This window comes from Ostrinia furnacalis, unplaced genomic scaffold (assembly GCF_004193835.3).
Source record: "Ostrinia furnacalis isolate ACB-3 unplaced genomic scaffold, ASM419383v2 OfSCF2847, whole genome shotgun sequence".
Taxonomy (NCBI): Eukaryota; Metazoa; Arthropoda; class Insecta; order Lepidoptera; family Crambidae; genus Ostrinia; species Ostrinia furnacalis.
This window is the reverse complement of record NW_021133086.1, coordinates 232861-256370: the sequence shown is the minus strand read 5'-3', so window position 1 is coordinate 256370 and position 23510 is coordinate 232861. Positions and strand designations below refer to the sequence as shown.

The window sequence follows — 23510 nt, the reverse complement described above, 5'->3', positions numbered from 1 at the left end:
ACAACATCTTGTGTACGTGCTCGTGTACAGCCAAACTTTTGAACGCTTTGATATCATAAATTAGTATAATTTGGCATAATGAGTTTGGAATGTTTTTTGCATAATATTACTTTTCCATGATGCCTATAACATAATGTTTTGATTTAAAGTGAAAAATAGGTTAAGGTGCGGCGGGGGTGGCCCTTGGGCCACCCCTAAGCCGCCTATTTAGTTTTATACACACATAAATGACCTCATATTAATCACATTTACCAAATCATGCGGTAATTATTCATAATAACCGGCGATTATTCATAATTTTCACATTTATCACTTTGACCGTAACATATACAAATTTATCAATGCAAGATATTGTTTTCTTGCTATTTTACATATTTTTCTAATTACCGTTAGATTAAGTATTAGCCTTATCTAATTACCGTGACCATAAAATTTTTGGGTCTCATTTACGCGACAACCGCTTGGAATAATTTGACGCCTTAACGATTGTTAAATTCGTACTTTTCATGTGTTTCATATTTAAATGCGTTTAAGTCAATTAAGCCAAATTTCAAAAATGATATGGTAATTAGGCTGAGAACGCCTAATCGTGAGAATGACCGTTATACAACCTTTTGATAGAATGATTGAATGGATCTGTCGATCTAAGTTTTTTGTTCGATTTAGTTACATTCTAGTGCTGCGCGCTGTCGGAATTTTCACCTATAATATTTACGTAGTTAATGTTTTGTTTACATCTATACTGAAAGGTCAAAATTCTGAAACATTTAACTTGAAATGCCTTTATTTATATTAGTTTCAATAGGCACATTCGCTGTCATGTTAGTGAAAATCGCGTGTCAATAAACCCGAAAAGATTCATTCAATGCTGAACGACACTCGATCTCCCGTCAAAAAGTCTAACAGCATCGCTAAGCTGAGTTAATTCGCCCACCTAAAAAGGGCGCACATGTATGCGGCTATCGACCGACAGATCGTACCCACTCTATGATTGATCATGGGAAGGGGTGAGCGGACCCGGCGCCCCACCGCCCGCCGAGACAACGTTGCTTGACATGATGCTCATTTGTTCTGATTTGTTCGACACCAGCCACCGACGAACATTACGTGATTAGAAACGGCACAAAGGGATTGCGAAACACGCTTTTAAGACTTCGAGTGCTAGTAATGGCGTGTATTGAAAAGTCACGTGCTAACGACGTTTACATTAGTTATTTCGGTCATAACTTTTGAGAAATAAAGTAAAACTTTAAAAGATTCATGTCGATATTGAAAAAGCTCCTTCATATGATTTTTCACAAAAATAAAACTTTATTAATACATACTTACCTATATATAAATCTGGTTTTGGTAGAATTTTACTCATTATTGAATCAGATAACGTCAATGCACGTCCGCAAAAGTTAGCCGTGCTAATATTTCATTAGCCAAACGGTTGACCTTGACCTCAATTATCGACTTTATTCATTAATTATGGCATGGGCCGTCGAACTCGACGAACGATCCTCACCGAGATAGCATTTTAAAGGTACACGTAGACATGCTCAATACTAGCACGAAAGCATGCTACTATTGAGCAACTAAAACTTAGTACCTAGCATGTGTGATCATTTCCAATTGTTCGAGCTCGCTTGTTTTAAGCATTCTAATAAATATGACATTTTATCACTGTACCTTTACTAGGCATACGTCTACGACGCTCCTTTTTGTTGTGATATATCTTACGCAAACTATTTCTGAAATACGAATAATGTGAGATTCAGTTGTTTTAATCACTTAAACACAACTAACTACGAACTCATTTCAGTTTCCAATAGCAGTTATAAAAACTAATTAAACTCATAGTACTTACAAATCTATGTAGGCCTACTTACTACCAATATTGTATACGCATAGTCACTAAAGCTAACAAAGGTTTAAAAGAATGAAAACAACGTGATCGTGACGATGAAGGCATTAAGAAAGGACTTTATGCTGCTATTTGCTAATTAGCAAGTGTTGTTTGTTTTACAATAAACGTTTCATGAAAGGTCTAATGGCGGTTTATGTGTTAACTTAGGAGTGGTCAGTCGTCGCCATTGTAATATAGTTGTGGTTTAATAGGGTAATGACTCGGCAAATGAGCGGTTGCGCTATTTGAAGTGATAACGGACTATTTCTTGTTTAACCCAAGGGGTCTAAGCGTGTGGGAATGTTATTTGCACTGCATAATTTATTGTTCACAGCAAGCTTGTGAAATGATTTCTCTATTCGTGAAGTGAAGCAGATTTATAGACCGCAATGAAATTTTACCTTAAACTAAAGTTATAAAAAATTTAGGGGTGCCAAACAATAACGTTATAAGATCCAGAAAATTAGAAGGACCCAGAAGAGATAAGATATTTTCAGGCATTTATAACGTTATGATTTGATTATCAGGTGGTATCTTATTAAAAGTATCTTACTGTTTTAATTTAATTGTCAGAATCATACAGTAATGTAAGTACATGGGTACGTGTGAATTGTTTGATTGGGCCTTTATGTGTTTGTGATAACCACTTAGGTAGTTACGTTGTTGACAATCGCTTCGCCCGTAACTGAATCATCGCAGCTTAATCGCCGTCGTGGAGCCTGCAAACCACACAATACCTGGCCACCCGACCGCGCAATGGCCGCAATCACCGTACATCTGTAGTCTGTGCCTGTGTTAGCTTGACTGGTTTCCATGCAGTGTTGTGGCGATCATTGATAGTCGATTACGACGTTTGAATATTGATATATTGTGTAAGCCTTCTGAGATGATAGATTTGAGCGGATGCGTTTACCTACACAAATTGTGGGTAATTTTTATCGGATTAAGTTACACACTACATTTTATCAAATGCAGTAAATAGACGTTAGCTATAAAGAGTCTTTGCATCATTAGATTTTTATGCTAATACCTAATTCTCATTGAATGCGTACATTTTACCCTAATCAAATCTCACTAAACTAGATGCGCACCGTCGCTAATGTACTTCAAGAATACTTAGGCTGGGTTGCACCATCTTACTTTAACTCTGACAAACGTCAAAAATCTGTCAAACTCCATACAAAAAACACCGGTTATCGTCATAGTTACCGTTAAAGTTAGGTGGTGCAACTCAGCCTTAATGTTACGTTCGAGTGTAACTGTAACTGACTTTGGTAAAATTTAGACATCGGCTAAAACCCGTAGAAAGCTTTGGTAGAGATTCCTAGTACCAAAAACCAAAAGTTAAAGCTTAATACAACCAAACCCATGGGGACGAATATCAAAATTCGAAAATCTGCACTTTTACACAGATGAGAACGGAAAAGGGATTATTATTCGAGACTCCCATAATGGTCCCACTGGGAAAAGCGGTATATTGGCCGTTAAAATGATCTCTTGCTGCTATACAGGATTATGATTTGTTGTTTTTTTATTTTTACGCAGACAATTGACACCGTTTTTAAAGCAATGGGGTCTAAATTAAGCAGAGGTAAACCAATAATGTGTTATTCTAATAGTTATACTCGAAGATATTTATGTAACTTCAATTTGTGCTATTAAGATAGATTTGAGCAGTATTTTTGTATAATGTACGTACAGGTATTTTTAAACATTGTTCTTGTAAATTTATTTTCTTTCGTCCAATTGTAGAAAAAGATACTTTATTGGCACAAAGAAAGAAAATAATTTGAACTTCACTTGAATAGTTTTGTTTTTCTGTAAAATTAGAATCACTTAGGTATTACTAGTCACAGAAGTGGGAGAAAGAGCATACCAAATTAATAGCTAATTATTATATCCCCCATCTACGAGCATTTGCAACGTATAAACCGTAGCCTCATCAGTGGCACTGCTAATATCCGCCGTGGACCGGGGCTTTTTAATCAACAGCTCTTTTACAGTTCCCGAGCCGTGATGTTAATAAGCGGTATTCGTCAGCCGTTTCAGAATGGAACTAGGGGTATTAATTACAAGATGTCTCCGTCAAGACCCGATATTCATCACGTCTCGGCCCGCGTGACTAGGGATGTGACGATTTAATCGATTTATCGTCGATAGAGTTCCGTTAAATCTTTTGTAATTGCTGATTCGATATTTTTTTAAATTCTGGTTCACACCTGAGTTTATCTAAAATTTACTTAGGTACATTGCGTGTGATTAAACAGAATTGCTATAGTATGAATCCAATTGTGTGTCTTCTCACTTTATTACATCGGAATTATTAACTTTTAGCAAGGTGAGAAACAAGATTTGAATCAAATGCAAAAATTCGTGGGTGTACATCTCTACGCGAACTGCGAGGCTCTCGAGGGATGTTTACATCCGCCACACTTGTGCAGCTCCGACACAGTTTAGGCGTACTCAGATCACGAACATTAGTTTACGAATAATTGATTGCACTATAACTTACTTGTCATCTTCTTGAGTAATAGTGGTAATGGGTTGGAGGCAAACATGAACTTTGAATAAGCTTTACTTGAAACTGAAAGCTTGTCTTATACTAATACTTGCTTGCAAATATTCTGCATATTGTAGCAGTGACGACATTTTTTCTGTGAACATAAGTTACTTAAAAAAAAAGAATTACTGAACAAAAATGCACTTCATGAAATACCTTACCACACACCACAGAATTACTGGCACCCAACACTTACCTACGTACGAGTAGGTACCTAAGAAAATAATTTGCAAAATATAATATCTCAAAAAAGACTGAAGCTTGAAGATGACGTTACGTTAAAATAAAAATAAATTGCTTATTCTTATAGGTGAAGTCCAAATAACCCTTGTAAATGCCATTATCATTAGCAGTTAAATGATATTGTGTCGATTCAGTGAGCACTTTACAGGGTACACTGTAAATGCCGTACCGTCGCTGTTCAAATACAGGCCCAGTAGATTGTGTCATAAACAGAAAGGCCTTAATCCAGGCAAGCTTTAAACCTTGCGTGCCACACCGTTCAAACAAATTAGCAAGACACGGGGTTCCAGGGAGCTGTTCTGTTTGTACGTACTGCTCATATCTTGTTTTGAGAGAATTAGTAGCAACCAAAAGCAATGAAAACCCTATAATTTACCGTTCATTTCATACCGATACAGAATGCATTAAATTATTGCCGCAATGCAAACAGTCCTTATCTGTTTTCATGTTGTTTCAATAGTATACATTAACAAAAAGCTGCTGTTTAACAAACAAACGACCATTTTATACCTATATTAATTGAGCTTTAAATAGGTATTAAAAATAATCGCTATACTTTTTGAACTCTGTAAGTGATCAATCATCATTAAATCATCGCATATTTGACCCATCTTATCAACTTGTCCTAACTCTATGTAACTTTTAAGAAAGTTTGGAAAAACGCAACCTTGGATATTCTTAAAATACTTATTATGAATCGACGCGACTGAGAACGTATGAGTCTGCCGTTGCGGTCGCTTGATACTAATCACTTGATAATTAATCACTGCTCCAGTACGCGGCGTGATTTCCTGCAGGAGTGAAAAATGCTGAATAACGATAAAAGTGAGAAGGGTCGAGCGACACGCCAGCTGTCGCCGCGGCGCTCAGCGCTATTTCTGTAATGTCGGGAGATCTCGCAAATCAAAACGTTCCCTTATAACGTCCTAGATCTGTGCGTAACCTCCTTCGTGGCTAGTTTACGGACAGATTTGCGCAAAGCCCGAAGAGTTGCTTAACAATTTGACTGGATCAATATTCGTATTTTGACGCATTCATATAGAAGAACAAGGCACTTTTTAACTATGGAAGGCTATTATAAACATTATATCAATCGTCGAGCTTAACGGAGTAACCAATAAATTTTAGCACTTGCTGCGTATCGCTCTTTTTCGAAGATTATTTCCAATAATAACAGGGGTACTATTTCGTTGGTTCGTTTCAGCTTAGTGCCGTCCACTGCTAGACAAAAGCCTTCCCAAGGATTTCCACAAAAGCTGGTCCTGTGCTACCCATATCCAGGTGTTGCCCGCGACCTTCACCAGATCTTCGGTCTACCGAGTGGAAGACCTTCCTTTCCGGTTCGTGGTCACCTCTCGAGAACTTTTCTGCCCCAACAGACAACAGTTCTACGACAAGCTATGTTGTCTGCAAACTGGCACTTAAGCGGCATTAGCGGGCTATATCAGTTAATTTAGTTTTCTTACGGATGGTTCTATTTAAGCATTATTTACCACATACATAAGTACTAAAAACTCTCCGAATTGCATGTCCTTCTGTGACAAACCATATTATAGTTATTTATATTTTTTAACCTCAATAGAGAAGCTCATAGCCTGCATCACACCTGAAGGATAGTGCGGATCAGGCTGAAGGTGGAAGCGAGGTTCACTCGGAATCTTTAACCGCAGGAACTGGCTATCTTACCTCCAGCCGCTTACTTCGGCTTTGCGGGTGACTGTCCTGATAGGAAATTTTCGCTACTCAAATGAAATTGGTAGGTAGGGCAAGACGTTAATACATTGTATTTTTAGGTAAAACAGTACGTTACCGATAGATAACTACGAGGTATTCAATAAGTATTTCTTGATAGGGTTCTAGTACATTAAGAAAACACTGTCTTTTACATTGAATATTAAAAGCAGTCCTTTACTCATTACAGGAGACATACCGGAGGTGGGCGTGCAGCACAATGGTGCCACTGTGGGTGGAGGAGGGCGCGGAGGAAGGCAGCGAGGAGAGCGGCAGGTCGCGGCGCACGCCGGCCGAGCACGCGGCGCGGTGGCGCGCGCGGCACCTTGAGCGCGTCGGCCACCTCGACCGGCGGCGATCCGGCGGCGTGGTGGGCCGGTGGGTGCGCGCCGCCGCCGCCGGACCCGGCCGGCCCGTCGCAAGGCTCAAGCCCTGCCTCTCAGTCTGCCAGCTTGTTGAGCAACACTGCCCTTACTTCTTGCCGGCGGATCGGGCGCCAGCCTACCCCACGCAGTATGCCGGTGAACCCACATTCCTATGCCTCGGTGAGTTTTTTGATATCTAAGACCTCTTGAATGGAGTAGCTACCTTGGAAAAAGTTGAATAATCTCAAATACTTGAGCTTAATAAGACCGTGCCGGTTGAGACTAACCTGACTAACTCTACCGTATATCTAAGTGACAAGCCGTTGGACTCCATCAAGAGTTTTAAAAAAGGTACAGACACTGGCTCCAATGTGTCGATAAGTTTCTTCAGATGAATTTCGAAATACCCATGATTAAAATTAGTTATAAATCTTTTCACACTAGGAAAATGAACGAAAATCTGTATACAAAAGAGTACCGGAAGCTTTGATTCTACATTCAATTTGGACGTTGCTACCTAGCTACTCCCAGTTAAGTAAGTAGTTTGAAGAGCACGATACGATGGCAGCCGGCGTGTCCTATGGTTGCTTGCCTTGCTTTACCTCATGCCACGGTGTATGCAGGCGAGTTTATACTTGTATGCCTTGGAAAATACTATAAATAGTTATTTAATTCGTATTATCTCATATGCAGATCCATATAAGAAAATATTACCAACCGGTCAAACTAACCATTATTTTGATAAGAAATGTTAGTTTCACGTAAAGCATACTTTACTATGTAATAAATTTTGAAAAGTACGATGGGCATGAGTAATCATTTAATTACCGTGAAACGTCGTTTTCCCCGTCATGAAACGGCAGATAAATATCATTCCAGAGTAATCTAAATTAAAATCATTTGGCACTGGAGTGTCATTAAAGTAGATTTAGATTATCTTCGTAATTCGGCGGTAAAATAGTGGCGTGGAATTTGCGGCAGTTGTTCGCCCGAGGCACGCTGCGCAGGCCGGCATGAATTAGCCGCGATTAGGCCGCCATCGCTTGGCTGCGGTTCAAAACGAGAAAGCACAAAACAAATAGTGCCTTCTGCTAGCTCCAGGGCGTTTTCTTTTTCCTCTAGCACCACTTTACTTTGACCAATTGTTGCTTCACGCCTTTTTGATTTAGCGCTATCTTAACCGTTCGTTCAGACCGCGCTGGCACATGCTCAAAACGATTATAACGCGATTTCTAGCCTTTTAATACCATTTTCTACCCAGTTCCAATTTCTCATTCCTTGTGAAATGGCCAGGAAGATAACTTAGTTTTATGTGAACTGTAAAATTTTCTTCCTATTTCTTGGCTTTCCAATTCTAAACTTGAACTGACTTTTCTATTTCACCTTTAAAGTTAAGAATTTTTAATTTTTTTTCAATGTTGCATTCCTGTAATATTATGTATTAGTGTTAAAATTTATCATCATGTTGCATTCCAGACCCGCGCATACCGGAGACGGGAGCACAGGCCAACAATTCCAACTACGGGTCGGACGACTGCTGCTACTGGTACTGCGAGGGGCGGCTGTGCTACCGCTGCGACAGCCGGCTGAGCGAGGCGCCGCGGCCCGAGCCCGAGTGGTGCCCGCCGGTCGAGGAGCGCGTGCCCACCTGCTCCGTGCCTTACCAGGCGCCCGCCGCCGCCGCCCGCCGCCTGCCGGACCTCGCCCTCCTCGCGGCGGCACTCCTCGTCGGGCTCCTCGCCCTCCCACGGACTCACTGGACAGTGTCCACGCCTCTAGTGAATGTGCGCGATTCGAGGTTATAGTTTTACGTTAACGTGCGTCGCACCGCCACGTCCCGCGATCGTCGGACTGCGATCGGAACTTCTATTAGTGCTGTACTTATGATAATAAATTACACGCGGTTACGAGTTCGATGATGGCCGCGACTCGCGGCGCGGCCCGACGACCGCGCCGCGAGCCGCGCGCATAGACTGTAAGTGGTTTGTGTCGATACACTCTACAAAATAGAAACACCAAGAGTCCTGATGAAAATGACTTTAGCATTTTATCTCGTAAGCGCTGTTAGCCGCCGATGTTCCGGCCAGTATGTTAATGTTTTCGGCACGAATTGTAAACGAAAATTCACATGATAAGTATTTTTCGTCAAGCGTAAATATTATTTTTAATAGTGTTTACGGTTAGCAAATTTCATAGGTGTTCACGATGAACTTGTTTACGAAACTAGTTTCATAGAAGCAATATCTTACCGAAAATAAGATTCGTAATTCTGAGACGAAAGTTAAGTATAAACGTAAATTGTGTCAGGGATCGTGTGAATTTTTTATACGTGCAAGTAATTTATACAAATGACAATTCCAGTTATTAAACATTATTATGGTTGATATGTGCCAGACAGCATTCTTCATGTCCGATAAAGTTGAAAGTGAAATCCTGATTTACTGTTTTTTTATTATTACTAATTGAAGTCGTTTTGTAGATAATTATTTTTGTAACTTCAATATACGAGGTGAATGAAAGATAGGCGCAGGGCGAGAATGGCACAAGAACAGTATTATATTCTGTAGGCTATTAAAAATCCACATTCAGTTGACCTGAATGAAAATGTAACAATTTAATACCGAAAATCTTCCTAAATAATTGTGAGCGGGTTTACTTACAGTTTTTGGGAAAACTTCGAGAAAATCTTAAGATAGAGCCTTAATGAGCTTATGACACAATGCCAGTAATCAATGGAAAGGCTGAAAATAATGCTTAATTTATTTACAGTGTTTCCATTGCTGAAATATTGTTAGCTACGTATGAGTAGTACCGTGACCGACGCAGGTCTGTAAAGCAGCTGGTTCTGGCAATTCTCGTCGCTGGTCGTCTTCGAATGCCTAAATAGTTGGTCTACACATATTATTGACTAAAATAACATAGGGTTAATTAAACGTAGTTGTTGTTTTGTAAGAAATAAAGTATGACTAATGCATATAATGAAAATTATATGTAAATATCCGTCTTATGAACTTCAACATTATTCAGATGTAACATGGTTGAAAATGATTTTTATATGAATTGATTTTTAATATATATTATTGTATATGTATATCGTGTCGAGTATATGATAATGATGACGCAAACTTCAACGGGGGTAAAGTCGTTCACATGTATGTATAAGGGACGGTATTTGTTGGTTTGTCTTATTTTTGAAAAAATATTAAATTATAGAGGTATCGTTGAACATTTTGTGATCAAAATCATGTATAATTAATGGTTATTAAGACTTTATTGAATGGACATTTGTTATGAATATTGTCCTCAGGCGGGGATGTAGTTGTTGTATTCAAATGATAAATGATAATAATATTAAGTAAGTTATTTTTTACGTTTTTATCGTGTACATATGTCAAGACGGTTTGTTGTTTCCACTCCCATACTTAAAGTCACCGAAGGTGCTAATGGTCTATTACTGCTTCTTAGGAGTTTCGTTTGTTACTAACTTCAGCCTGGTTTCGTCTGCGCGACGGGTGACGTCACCATATCACTTTATAAACCGCATTGCATTCACAGAATACAAACATCTATTTTCTTAGTATTTTCAAAGGAAAGTTCCACTTCAGCGACTATAGACTAGATATACATAGACAGACAGGTGTTGATCAGTGCCGTGACAAAAGAGGGTCGTTATTGTTTCAATCGAATATCTAATTCGCTCGTGATCCCCAGTGCCTTCACTCTCCCGAAGTGAAAGCACCGCACAGCAGGACACTCGCAACTCTCGGGTTATTACTTACATCCATCCGACTAAACAATGAATATTAATTACTTATGCATAATACTCAAAACTTGTTTGGCAAATCGAAAAAGTAAAACGTTACAAATCATAGAGATAGAGTCTCTTCAAGGGAATTTATAGTAGATATTAGGATCCAAATTAATATACACTAACTACATTTAAATCGTTCGTTTACAAAATGCCCATATAAAATTAAAAAGTCTCATCCAACTCGTCATTTGCATCGGTTTTGTGGTCTAGTTCTTTTGATCTATCGTAAGCATCTAAATTATAGTACGTAAGTGGAGTGTCAAGCAAAAATCACTTCAGAGAGTCGAATAACACGAAAACATTAAATAGGTCAATGCAAAGCAGAGTAGTGTTAATAAATATTTCATAGCCCGCGCTGCAGGGCCTTCTTCACGGTATCTACGTGTATCTATGTATAAATTAATTAATTATCAAGGTGTCTAAAATTTAGTAATAGAGAATGAATTACTAGAACATAATTAATTGGAACAATTTCGAGCACTCGTTAAAACTTACACATTGGCCGTGCATTCCTTCTTTGTGGGTGTTTCTACTCTACATTCTTGATATCTTCACTTGTTCACTATCTATTCTAGAGTAGATGTTAAAAGACCAAACGAGAGGAGTTCGGTTCGAATGTTGTTTACATTAACATTTTCGTTTAGGTGACCGTTTGCTCGTAAATGCATGCATACGACAGAATTTCATCGTAATTATAAGTCGAAGCTTGAGTTTTATCTACGTAACTAATGTAAGTACTCCAAGAGAGATTCGAAGCTATTAAATAAATAGGTGTAAATGAATAAAAAAAAGTCGAGTCGATTTTCACCATGATCACTAAACTGCCGTTTGTTTGTGAGATTGATTTCGTAGGGACACAAAATTAGCAATAATTCGTAGTAAATAACTGATTAATCACGTAGATTTCACATTGACCCACGAGGCGTCCACGAGCCGACTGCGACGCGACGCGGCGGCGCGGCGTGCGCTCGCACGTGCCATACTCCTAGGTATACTTACGTACGGATGTATTTTAATGTTATGTTGAAAGTTTGGTGATAGTGTGTATTATGTTTTTAATTAAATTTAATGAATTACGTTTTGGTGTACATAAATAAAGTGTAAATGTTTAACGCACAAATAATGAAAGACGATGCTGAATTGTAAAGCAGTGTACGAAAACTTATGTATTACTTAGCTGTAAACTGTAACTGAGAAGTAATCTATTAGGAATACGAAATTAGAAACTTCAGTGCTCCGTCTGCTGCCAAGATTAATTTTGTTGTCTGTCATATTATACGAATTCGGTTTTATTTGTGAACGGTTTTAGTTTTGTGGCGGCACGTTCTCACGAAGTCCATTTCATTGTAAATTATTCAATAATGAGGGAATTAACTAGCTATACTGTTTGGTAAGTTAAGCGGTTCACGTTAGGTTACGCAGCAACCGGACTGTCACGCACGCACAAACAGAGTTCGCTTTCGGGGTCGTCTGACAACGTGTCAGTTAATAATTCGAATCGTTGTAGATACAGTAATGTCCTAATCAATATAGAATATAATATGTAAGGAAAACACCAAATGATAGCCTTTTACATAACGACAAAAGTATATAATTAATTATCGAAACCGAAGCATGTCCGCAATCATGTTGATGTTGATAGTTTGTACAATACATATATTAATTATTTTATACGTATACGGCCTTACTATTGTGTAAATACGCGGCTGTTAAACGACTGACTTCTGTTCTTTTTTCTATACAATGACAGAGCGTTATGGAAGTTGATGTGTACTGGGATTTATTAATGTTGCTTTAACGGCAAAAGTACAATGTAATATAGAACATATGGCTGTGGTCAGTCCTTGAGAAGACAGCTCCCTGTTCTTATGACAACGAACAAGATGTTAATACATTTTTTATATATGCTGGTTTGATGGAAATTAAGTTGGCACTTGAAATACATTCTGGAATGAAACAATGTGACCAAATGCAATGGGACTTCAAGTGAATGAGTGGGCTGCATTATCCTTTCATGTTACTCGTGTATTTGTTACTTCGATTCTTTGCAATTATTTTGCTAAGTGTACACTAGGTATAAAATAACTCAGACTCACTCGACTAAATTTTAAACACACATTCAAGCTTTTGTTGGATTGAATTTCAATATTTAGGTCAATCTTAAGATAGAATCTAAGCTTCGTTTCGTAATATGGATCTCAATAGTTTGAACTTGTATTTTTGATTTGGTCTATTTTATGCTATGTAGCATATAATATATCATTTCCAAATTAATATTTGAGAGTGTAAATTCAGATTAGTAATACTTTTTGATGCAAAATTGCAAAGTAACCTTTATTGCTGTGTAACTTTAAATTGTGATAAAGCTTTTCTGGAGGAGAAAGAACAATTACATTACAGCTTTGTTGGAACGTTTTGTGAAGAATTACAATGGGTTCTATCTTTTTCTGAAAGGAGCTATTAAGCAAGGCTTTTATCCTTTTATCATGTAATATTTCTTTTATGTCTGGGGTATGTCTTTAAGACATAACTGCTCAAGGCTTATAGCGTCCGAATATTAAAACGATGTTCAGATTTAGGGCTCTATCATCGGCTGTCACTGTCACATGGCGCCTATTTGACCCTATTAGAATATTGTAATCTAGGAAGAGAGAAAAGACACAATTGTGACTACAAATACTATCACAGTTTAATTAGATACTTCACTGTGCCTAGGGTCACGTCGCTGATGTTGTGACAGTGACAGACGATAAGAGACTTAACTTTGACTGTCATCTTAGTGTTCAGTCGAAACCCTTTATACTTGAGTGTGCACTTAGTATGTGACGATGTCTGAGTGAGATAAGTACTTAAATACAATAGAAACACATGGCCTTCTATTTTTCAATATTTAGATGAAGGTGGTTAGTAACATAAGATACAATTGATATGTATTAAAAGTCTTATGAAGAATCAAATATTAAATTAATAGGTATACTAATTCGTACGTTATTTTAACCGGCACATAAGTAAGCGAGTTAAGGTCCATGTTCTTCAGCCCCGAAAGTTTCTCTTTTAATGTCTCTTTGTTTTTCGTATTTGTCATTTTAATACGCGTTTCGTATACTTTGTAATTGATAGATGTTTCGTTTGGTATTGTAGTTACTTTTCGTTAATAGTTAGAGAATTCCTTTATTTAACTAGGCTTCCCGCATCAAAATAACAAAGTTCTTTGGTAAACACACTCGCTTGATTACCTGTGAACGCAATAATAAATAATAGGCTGTGTCGATGTTTTATTCCGAAACTTAAGTATAAAAATGTTAGCTTAGCTAAATAACGGAAAATCTCAAACTATGCATAAAAATCATTCGTTTGCATGGCTGTTCATAAATTAGTATAAATATAATGTATGTAATTAGTGTCGTTTCCATTTAAATATAAATGTTTTGTGTTATTTTGATAGTATTATGTTGGACCTAGAAAAACCGTAGCCAAACATGTTTTATTCATTTCTTTAATTTCACACATACTTTCATGAAGTCCAGTGTGAGTGGCGTTGTTGACGATTTTATTTTTAATAGAACGATGTTCCTCCAACATCACATTAATACCATTATTCCTAATGAGTTCTAGATCATATAAATATATGATTAAGAGGACTTTAAAGGCATTCTACTTGAAGTCTTTAATTTGAATATCATTTCAATCGAATACATTGCACTAATCAGGACATTAATATTAAAATATTGTCAAACGTCCAGAGGACCGCTTGGACATAATTAATAATCGCTATAAATAATATCATTAAAGTTGCCTATTTCATAGTGAGAGAGGTAGCGTAGGGTAAATCTTATCTCATAAAAAATTACAAGGGTAAGCACAAGTCGGCGACGCGGGTTGCGGCGCCGGCGGACACTGCCACAGCACGCGGGGCTCCGATATATTGATATGATCTAGGATGTGTCGTAGGTGTTTCTCGAGTAGTGATCGTGTAATAAGTCTTATGTTACGCCTTCTAAATGATTATAAATCTGTTAGTGTGCCGCGCGGGGCCGCGGGCCGGCGGTTGACAAACCGGGCCGCGCCTGCGCTGCTATGCCGTAGCCGCTACGGCGCGGCAGGGCGGGCGCGTGTCCCTCGTAGCCGCGCCCGCGCTCCGCCGCATGTAGCATCGAGATTAATCACGTTCGAATAATCGTAGACAGATTTTGAAATTTAATATTATTTGCATTTTCCTAAGAGTTAGAACGATTGAGACAGTAGGTCGCACGACCGTGTTATGATGAATTGTGGAGATGTTTATTAAAAAAATACGTTTATGAAAATGGAATAAAAACGAAAAATATTGTCATATAAACTTGTAATTACTAACTTAAGAAGAATTATTGGAGAACCAGAAAAACGTTAAATAAACCGATTAAAATACAAGTGTTTCGTTTTATTATTAACCCAGCCCAGTAAATAATGAAGAAAATAAATAAAAAAACATGTTCCGTTTGTTTAAATATTTTAATACAAAAATGTTCGCTTACGTCAATATCACACTCGATCTTACATCATCTATTTATATTAAGTATAAAAACTATGACTTCGCATTAAATTATCGTTCTCGCGTATAAAAAGGACTCATTCGTCATCACAGCACAGCGTTCGCTATACACAATATACCGAACGCGGACAGGCACACAACACACGATCACAGTCGGTGACACAGAGGGCTGGAGCCCGGGGGCCGCACGAGTAGCGCTGGGACATAACATAGAATCCGTGAACCGTCCATGTGACGTCAGCCCAGCGCTAGCTCGCAACCGAGACACTGAACGCGCATCCCGCGCGGACATCGCTGCACGCGTCGGGCGTCGCTAGGCGCGCGCCGATATCCTCGCGACAAACGCCGTTACCAGCGCGAGCGCAAACGACATCTGAACACTATTCGCGCTGTTATTACCGCTTCTACCGCCAGAACTTTCTTCTGTATCTGCGAAAATTGTATTCACAAATGTTAACACAAAATGTTTTCATTCATTACGTGTAAGTGCACAGTGCGTATTGTGATTCACAAACAGTATTTAACAATTCAGGTGATTAGAACATAATTTTGAAAACAAAACAAATGACAAATGTGATGAATGTTCACCAAGCGTGAATCGAAAACAAAAATCGTCCGAAAATTCCGTTTGGTTATGAAAATGTTAATAGGAATTTTCGGATAAACAAATGAAATTAAAATAAACCTACAGATGCGGGTGAGTGATGTCGCGGCGGAGGATGTAGTGACCTCCTAATAAGTAGCGGCCGGAGCCACGTCTCAAGGACAATTACAGTCTAGCCCCGCCTGACTGAACGCTGACCACTGAAACATTCACTGGGTTTAGGATGGATCCTTTAGTCAACCACAACCAGGTCCCCCTGTGCAAACTACACTATAGTACTTCAAATGTACATTATTAATCTACGCACACATATTTACATGCATTTTGTCGTCAGTCAGTCATTCTATAGTTAATTCATACTTTCAAAAAGTTTTTAAGGTAAAGAGTTAATTCATTAACCTTTTACACATTATTTTCCAAACTTAAATAAAATAAATTAAAATTGTCTTACACCACTATGTTAGTTACAATACTAATGCATCTCAACGTTTAATTTTCTACATGCTTATTATTTAAGTCATATGATTCCATTCCATTAATGGTCAGTATTTTGTGTCCATAAAACAAAACATGGGAGTGCTCAAGTTAATTCATTTGAAAACTCTTTTCATCTCTTACATGGAGGACGCCCGTCGAGTGTCGTTAAACATTCAACACGAAAACCTTTATCTTATGCTTCAGTACATCTAGAAACCGAGCAGTCGGAATATATTATTAGAGTCTTTAAACCAAAATAATTATTTACTACTACTTCTACACTATGCAAACACACACTACCCCTCAAACCCGTAACCGCAACCGTAAAAATAATGACAGTATAGTTATTTAAGTATTGAATAAAACCTACAGACGGCGTGATTAAAATAAAATCAGATTTTGACGAATGAAATAAATCAAAAGTATTTAAATAAAAGGGAAAATATAAAAGAATGAAGTGCGTTTACTAAAGTAATAAGATTCCACCCAAAAAAAAAATTTGATTTTTATTTCCGTGATGAAGTTTGGTGAAAACTTATAGAAAAGCAAAGCATCTTAAATCTAAAGTCATGCACCCATGCAAGCATCTGCATGACCCACCAAGTCAGCCCAAACATGCTACAAGCGTAAAAACAGGCTTAGTGAAATGAAGAAAAACGTACAGGCAGCGTGTGACAAGCTCGCTGGTTCTAAAATCACCGCTTATGTCTATAATCTCACTGGTATTCGCATATATTCTCCTAGTTACTAATTGAGTCTTTGTTCTTTATGCAATTTCTCTATGTACAATGTTCAGGAACTCTCCACCGAGGCTATTTCCTGAACCAGAAGAATGATCTGGGAGCGGATGATTTTACACCTAGAAAAAAACACACAAACGCACATATCGAAACGTGAACATCCCAAACACCTTTGATCACAATGAAACATTGAAATGTCTCGAGGTGAGTGAGACTTGTGACGTCACACAGTGCATTGATAACACATCACATCAGTAACTTCTGTGATAACACAGTTAAAGCGCCTTTACAAATGTTAGACAAGTCGATTCCAACTTACGATTCATACTTATATTTTTTATCGGCGTCAAATTAACTTTACTCTTAACAATTTAAATTCACTGTGACTTAAAATGACCACACGAGTGTTTCGGAATCGATTACGGCCAACATTTCAACAAGGCATATCATATTACAAACATTGTGAAATTGTGCAAGTGAGATAAATATTCTATTTAATGTGGATCAACAAACAAATCATAGTGCTTTACTATTGACACAACACTTAAATTGTGCATTTTATAGACATTAAATAAATATTTGTGTGTTCTGGATTGCAAAATGTCGTGAGTGAAATCTGGAGCCTGTTTATTCGTTTTTTTCAGACGATCACGTCGTTTTTAAGCCCCAAACTTCAGACAAGATACTGCAGGTAGGTTCGCGGTGCCCAGAAGCCGCTCCGCCATCTTTGAATTAGGATCACCGTCTCCCACTGCTGCTCCACCAATAGCAATATCCAATCCATTCAGCAAGCATTAATTAACTTTGACATGTCAATTATTGTCAAATCAAACCAATACCAGTTAGTCAGAAGCCTGAACTTCGTAAAAATTGACGTCATGAGCATGCCACCGTCAGAAACAGCTTTGCCAACTGAATCGAATATATAAATTATTTTGCAATTAGTAATTTTAGTATGTTAGTAAAAATAAAAGGTCAGTTAGTAGGTTATTGCTTCAACTGTTAATGCACTCATATGTTGATTAGTATTAAAAATAATATAACAAAGTTACTGATGATAATGAATTAGAACGCAATATTAAAAGTAGGAATAGAAGTAACATACACAAAGTCAAGTAAACAGATAGGTATAGAATTGAAAAACAAGAAACTTAGAAATGGTAACTGAGTATAGGATGTAGCTTAAACTAAAAAGTCTAATGTTGAAAAGAATATTATGATAACTACTAGAAGAGGAAACACAAAAACTAATAGACAATCACAAACAAATAACAAATAGAGCGTACATTTAACAGTGGAGTCGGTGTTGTCCCTCTAGAATATTATCAAATGGAGATATTTTTATTTAGGGGACTAAAGGAATTTGTATAAAGTAATGCTTGTGCCTAATTTTTCAGCTATTTCGTTATATTTTTTGCGATTATGTAAATTAAAGCTGCTTTGATGAATATCACAAAATACTTTTTAATATTACAAGGTAAGAGTACTTAAATATATGCCAAACAACTTCTCTGTCAAAATCTAATCTAAATCAATATCTCAAATAATTACAAAGTAGCTAATTGTCTCCTTCAGCCTTTAATTCTCAAAAAGCCTACAAAAGCTGTTTCAAATTAACCAATATTCCTTTCTCCTATCCCTTGTTGATAAAAATAAATTACATTTACATCGTTTTTCTTACATCTAAACCAAGGATGCACAAAATTTTAACAATCTGAACCTTTATTCAGTTGTGTTTATTTTCTTTCCCACTTTCAGCTCATAATCTGCCCGAGTGGCCCCTTGCCCCATAATATCTGTGCATCCCTGATCTAAACTATCGCATCACTTTTCTAATCTTTTGCATTAGGCACAAGCAGTACATCCTCGTCATTTCCCGGCGTCCTGGGCCCTGAACCAACCTGCGTCGAAGAGGATGTCCCCGACATCATCCTCAGACGGTCCCTCGCCGCTGTGCGTCAGTTTCGCGTTACCTCCGACGGTGCCTCGGGGCGCGCTGCTGCAGCCTAACCACCAGAAGGCGGTCGACCGCGGGAACGCTGGGTTGTCTGAGTCCACCTGAAGGTTGAAAGAGTGTTTGTGATATTAAAAAGGTGTGGTCAAAAAACGCTCCACTAACGTTAGTCTAAGTGTGTTCAAAAGACGCTACCATAATGAAAGCCTAAGAAGATTTTTTTTTTCATAAGTTAGGGGTATTCCCATCTTCTCCCACAGGCTTCCTCCCGAATCATTATTGAGTTATTCGTCTTCAATTTTTTGTTTATAAAACACTAAGTAACAAACATTCCGTGTGAGATAAAATCTCATAGGATAAGTAAAAACATTAAGTATATCTACAATTTTGTTGTGAGCTCGAATTCAGCGAATTCATCGAGTTTTTCAGGTGAGTATGACACATAAGGGAACTTGGTTTCCCAAAAATAAGTAGATAACTAAGCGAACTTTTGGAAAATTACTTACACTGAAAGTTCTGTCGTTAAACCGCCAGTAAGATCCACCCTTGAAGAAGTAAGTGTATCCATTGGTATATTGCAATGCAGCATCAATGCCATCAGGGATTCCCTCCCAGTTGGACAGAGGTTTGGGGTAGGTGGCCTTGACCGGTGGCCTCTGGGCAGGGTCGAACCTCCAGAACTTCGAGCCCTTGTAGAAGTAGATCTTGCCGTTGCCCGACCACACTAATGCAGCGTCTAGGTTATCAGGGATTCCAGTGAAACCTGGAAAATACGGAGTAAAGTTTTAAAAAGCTGTCACTGTGAAAGTCTAGAATTTACATAATTTGAGTTGACTTTTTGTTGTTCAACTCTTGGAACGGGGTCAATTATTCTTGTCTAAAAAGGTACTTCTTTCAGGACAGCAAAAGAGGATTATACATAACTATATCTATCATTTTGTTTTTTTGTAAATACAAACTTACCTTCGCTAATTTCTTTAGGATAGTCTCCATCGATCTTCTGCCCATTATACCTCCAGTACTTAGAGCCCTTGAAGAAGTAGGTCTTTCCGTTCTTATACGTGAAGGCAGCGTCAATATTACCGGGCAGGCCGGGCCAGGCGCGTGAGATCAACCGAGGGTAGCCGGCTGCTACACCGTCTTCAGTCAACCGCCAATAGTGTTCGCCTGGAGAAATATGAGAGATTTGTGAAGTAATTTTTATTTGTCAGTTTGTTTTAACATACTATGTTTATGCACCAAATAATGGTATACACTTGGTAATATAATCCAGATGACAGATCTTTGAATTTCCTCGCCCTATGATTATCACATCAATATATTTTGTCCCCAGCAGGAGTCGAACCTTCAATTAACCTACAAGCATCTATCCACGATCTAGCGTAGCATTTTCCATGGGACACTCATTCATTTGTTTTGTAATTAGAAATTGGAACCCAAATCTTCAAAAGTGTTTTTGTTTTATTTTTAGCGGCCAGTACCAAATCGTTCTAATAATTTAAATTTCGAATGCAGTCGAAATTACAAATGAAAATCCAAATCCTCAAAGTTTTTAATTTTCTTTTTTAGTGGCCAGTAAGTATCAGTTCATTTTCATAATTCGAATTTCGAATTTAATTTACCCTTGAAGATGAAAGTGCCTCCATCAGCCGAGTTGAAGATGGTATCGAACTTGGGGTCCGAACAGAGAGCGGGGTCCTCGGCCGATGGTTGCTGGGTGGTCACGCGGGGGCCAGTGGGCTGGTTGGGAGCTACGCCCCCACCGATGTCAGTTTGCGTTTTGTGACCGTAGAGAGCCTGTAAAGAAAGAAATTAAGTAACACTGCCTATTCCTTGTTTAAAAATAAAGGGAAAACTAAAATTACATTCCAGAATTATTGTTTTCAGATACTAATTGAGTCATTTCACAGGGAACTATTACGTAAATAAAAGTAAGTTTTTAAGGAATTATTCTTGCTGGAGGTTATCGACCTTATAGAAATAATCTTATCTAAAAGCAATAAGCCTACGTTATTTAATTGATTGGCAACCTGCTTATTTGTACAATATTAATGTACAGCAGCAAACATCCAACTATTTCATGTTGAACTAAAGACATTCTCACAAAGAATATTCGCGTAATAAGTAAGATTTCTTCAAGAGTTCGTTGCTAACCTGAATACCCTGGATGTCGTCCTGGTCAAGCTGGAAGGCAGGGTCGTATCCTCTGTAGAAGGGAGCCATGAGGGCTGATCTGACGTCACTGTGCGAAAGACCGAGTGAGTGACCGAACTCGTGCGCAGCCACCTGAAAAATTCACACGAATGTGTTAGTCATGTTTGATAGGAACATGAGCTTACCGGACGAACATAATTTATTAGTGAATAGGTATAAGCACATTTGAACTCGATAATAAACGCCATTTATAAATATATATATGCTTCATTTTCAAGTACCGATTCAAGAATCTACGACTATCTACAAAATCATCTAAACTACAAAGTTACAATAAAACAGTTATATATTTAATTGTATATTTTAAGCTACATTTTATAAAGTAAGCCATAGTGTAAAAAATAGTTTGACTAACATTTTAAGGATTGACAAAATAATAAATAAGGGATGGTAAAATAATTACTTGGAAGAGATTGGTTCCTCTCCTAGAGTTGATGGTCCACATCTCCGCGTCGTCGAAATGAGCGTCACCACCGTAGACCTGAACAAAAGGCAATGTTAAATAAGTGTTGTAACACACAAATGGTCATTTATTTCTGTACAATAAAATGCAATTCAAAACACTCCATTATTCTAATAAAATAACACCGCTTTCACCATTTTAACTATAATGCGTTACTTCCGCATGCGTAAATACAAAAATATCGAATTTAAATGGTTTACTGTCAAGTACAATTAGAGTTAACGAGTTTTTTAACACATTTAAGTACGTTATACAAATACACGATTACAAAATATACACGTTGTTTTTTCTATTTCTATTTAGCAGTAAAGATGTTATCTTTTAATGGAATATCAATTATAAATAATTACTTACAGGGAAGTATGCATGAGCGAGGGTGCCACCGGGCCCGTCGAATGGATCACCATCGCCGTGCTCTCCTTTTTCAAATCTGCAATAAAACAAACATATATTTCATGACAACTGGTTAAAAACAAAATGATTCGTAGCAAAACTATAAAACCCTAATTAGGTAATCAATATTCGTAGTTGTTTAGTTTTAAATGAGTAAATTTTTCACTTTTCGCTTGTACCTATAAGCTCCTAAATAGTATTGTAAAATACGGACTTGCGCTTTAAATAGTCAATGTGCTAAAAGCCTTTTTTTAAATAGTGGTAACTATCAGATTTGTAAATCCTCTGCATAAGTACGTTATAGAAGACGTAATGAAAACCCCATACAACTAGCCTGTACTTGGTAAGTACGAGTGGTATGGTATAAGTACCTACTGGAACTCAATGACAACCATTTATGTTGCGTAACTCAACGCAGATTACCGCGGATTGTGACGAAAAACGTATTATTACCGATTCAATAACAACGTCCATACAATTGTAGCATTTGCTGCCATTGCGTATTCTGATTTTGTTATCTCATGAATCTGGCTTATGACCATTTTGTGCGGTGACCTAAACATACTTTATGTTCGTATCACACGCATCCTTCTTTAGTGGCTTGGGAACTGGGTATAGTGCCTTTTACATATTATGCTAAAGGAAAATGATTCGATTTTGTAAAGAAAAGAAGAAAAACTTTATTCAGATACGTCAGCGTATCTAATAACATAGAAAAAAAATGTATACCAACCGAATTGAGAAACTCCTACTTTTGTTGAAGTCGGTTAAAAAGATGGAGTGAGTTTGGGTGCATCCTCTTGACGAGCAAAATATAACTTTTATTACAGGTCAAAATAAACGTAAGACGTAACGATTGGAATTTAAATATTTCAAGACTCTATCTCCTGACTCCTGTAGAATATTTATTTTGCATCCAGACTAAATCTGTAAAACGTGTAAAATCACTCACCTAATTTCAATGTGGACCTGTCCGGACCTCTTCTGTGTAAAGGTGAGGTCTGTATAGTCCGACCACACGGAGAAAGCCTTCGCCAGCTCAGCATCCACCTCGGCCCTGTTCAGTCTTGAAGGGTACTTGGAAATTTTGTAAGTCAAATTCTTCACACGCCACCTTGAACCTAGAAAAAAATAATTACATATTTTAAAAACACACTTTTCACAAACTCTTACACAGTACTTACTTAAGTAAAAGTAAGCAAATGTAGAGTATTAAAATTAACAACCCTTGTTACCAAGGGCGAGTCCTTGAGTTTTCGTTGGTCGGCAGTGAGTGTGAGGTTATAATTCAAACATTCTTAGAATTCATTTTGTGAATGGTCACAATTTTTCCAATAACCATCACAAACTGTGACCTTCCTTTTTTGTATAATGACTATACAACTAGGTCGAAATACCTCTAACATTCGAATCCCTATTCTCCCGATTATTATGTGACTAAGGTGCTGTCATTGACACCTGTCACAATATCAATATGATCAAAGAATACTGTGACTTGTCTATCATGATAAATCGTTATTCCCAGATTACGAG

General features: G+C 37.7%; 2 protein-coding genes across 12 annotated transcripts in view; one reads left to right on the top strand and one right to left on the bottom strand.

Moving 5' to 3' along the window:
• The window catches only part of Mid1 (calcium-permeable channel component Mid1), an 82281-nt gene extending 67340 nt beyond the window's left edge, over window positions 1–14941 (top strand). Inside the window, exons 2-3 of the mRNA XM_028309974.1 lie at window positions 6616–6970; window positions 8267–14941. Coding sequence (XP_028165775.1) covers window positions 6616–6970; window positions 8267–8595 — 684 coding nt within the window. The 3' untranslated portion in view covers window positions 8596–14941. The remainder of the gene's footprint in view (window positions 1–6615; window positions 6971–8266) is intronic.
• Window positions 14942–15096: 155 nt separating this feature from the next.
• Mmp1 (matrix metalloproteinase 1) overlaps window positions 15097–23510 on the bottom strand; it is a 34335-nt gene continuing 25921 nt past the window's right edge. For 3 of the 11 annotated variants that reach the window (XM_028309967.1, XM_028309965.1, XM_028309966.1), the window contains exons 5-13: window positions 22930–23098; window positions 21939–22014; window positions 21525–21602; window positions 21062–21193; window positions 20530–20704; window positions 19871–20074; window positions 19414–19670; window positions 18855–19011; window positions 15097–15561 (exon numbers count right to left, since the gene is read on the bottom strand). In XM_028309967.1, the coding sequence (XP_028165768.1) occupies window positions 15446–15561; window positions 18855–19011; window positions 19414–19670; window positions 19871–20074; window positions 20530–20704; window positions 21062–21193; window positions 21525–21602; window positions 21939–22014; window positions 22930–23098 (1364 nt within the window). In that variant the 3' untranslated portion in view covers window positions 15097–15445. Of the gene's footprint in view, window positions 15562–15821; window positions 15937–16354; window positions 16423–16875; window positions 17073–18854; window positions 19012–19413; window positions 19671–19870; window positions 20075–20529; window positions 20705–21061; window positions 21194–21524; window positions 21603–21938; window positions 22015–22929; window positions 23099–23510 lie in introns of those variants that run through there. The other 8 variants (XR_003656232.1, XR_003656231.1, XR_003656233.1 and 5 more) reach the window with 8 other exon arrangements.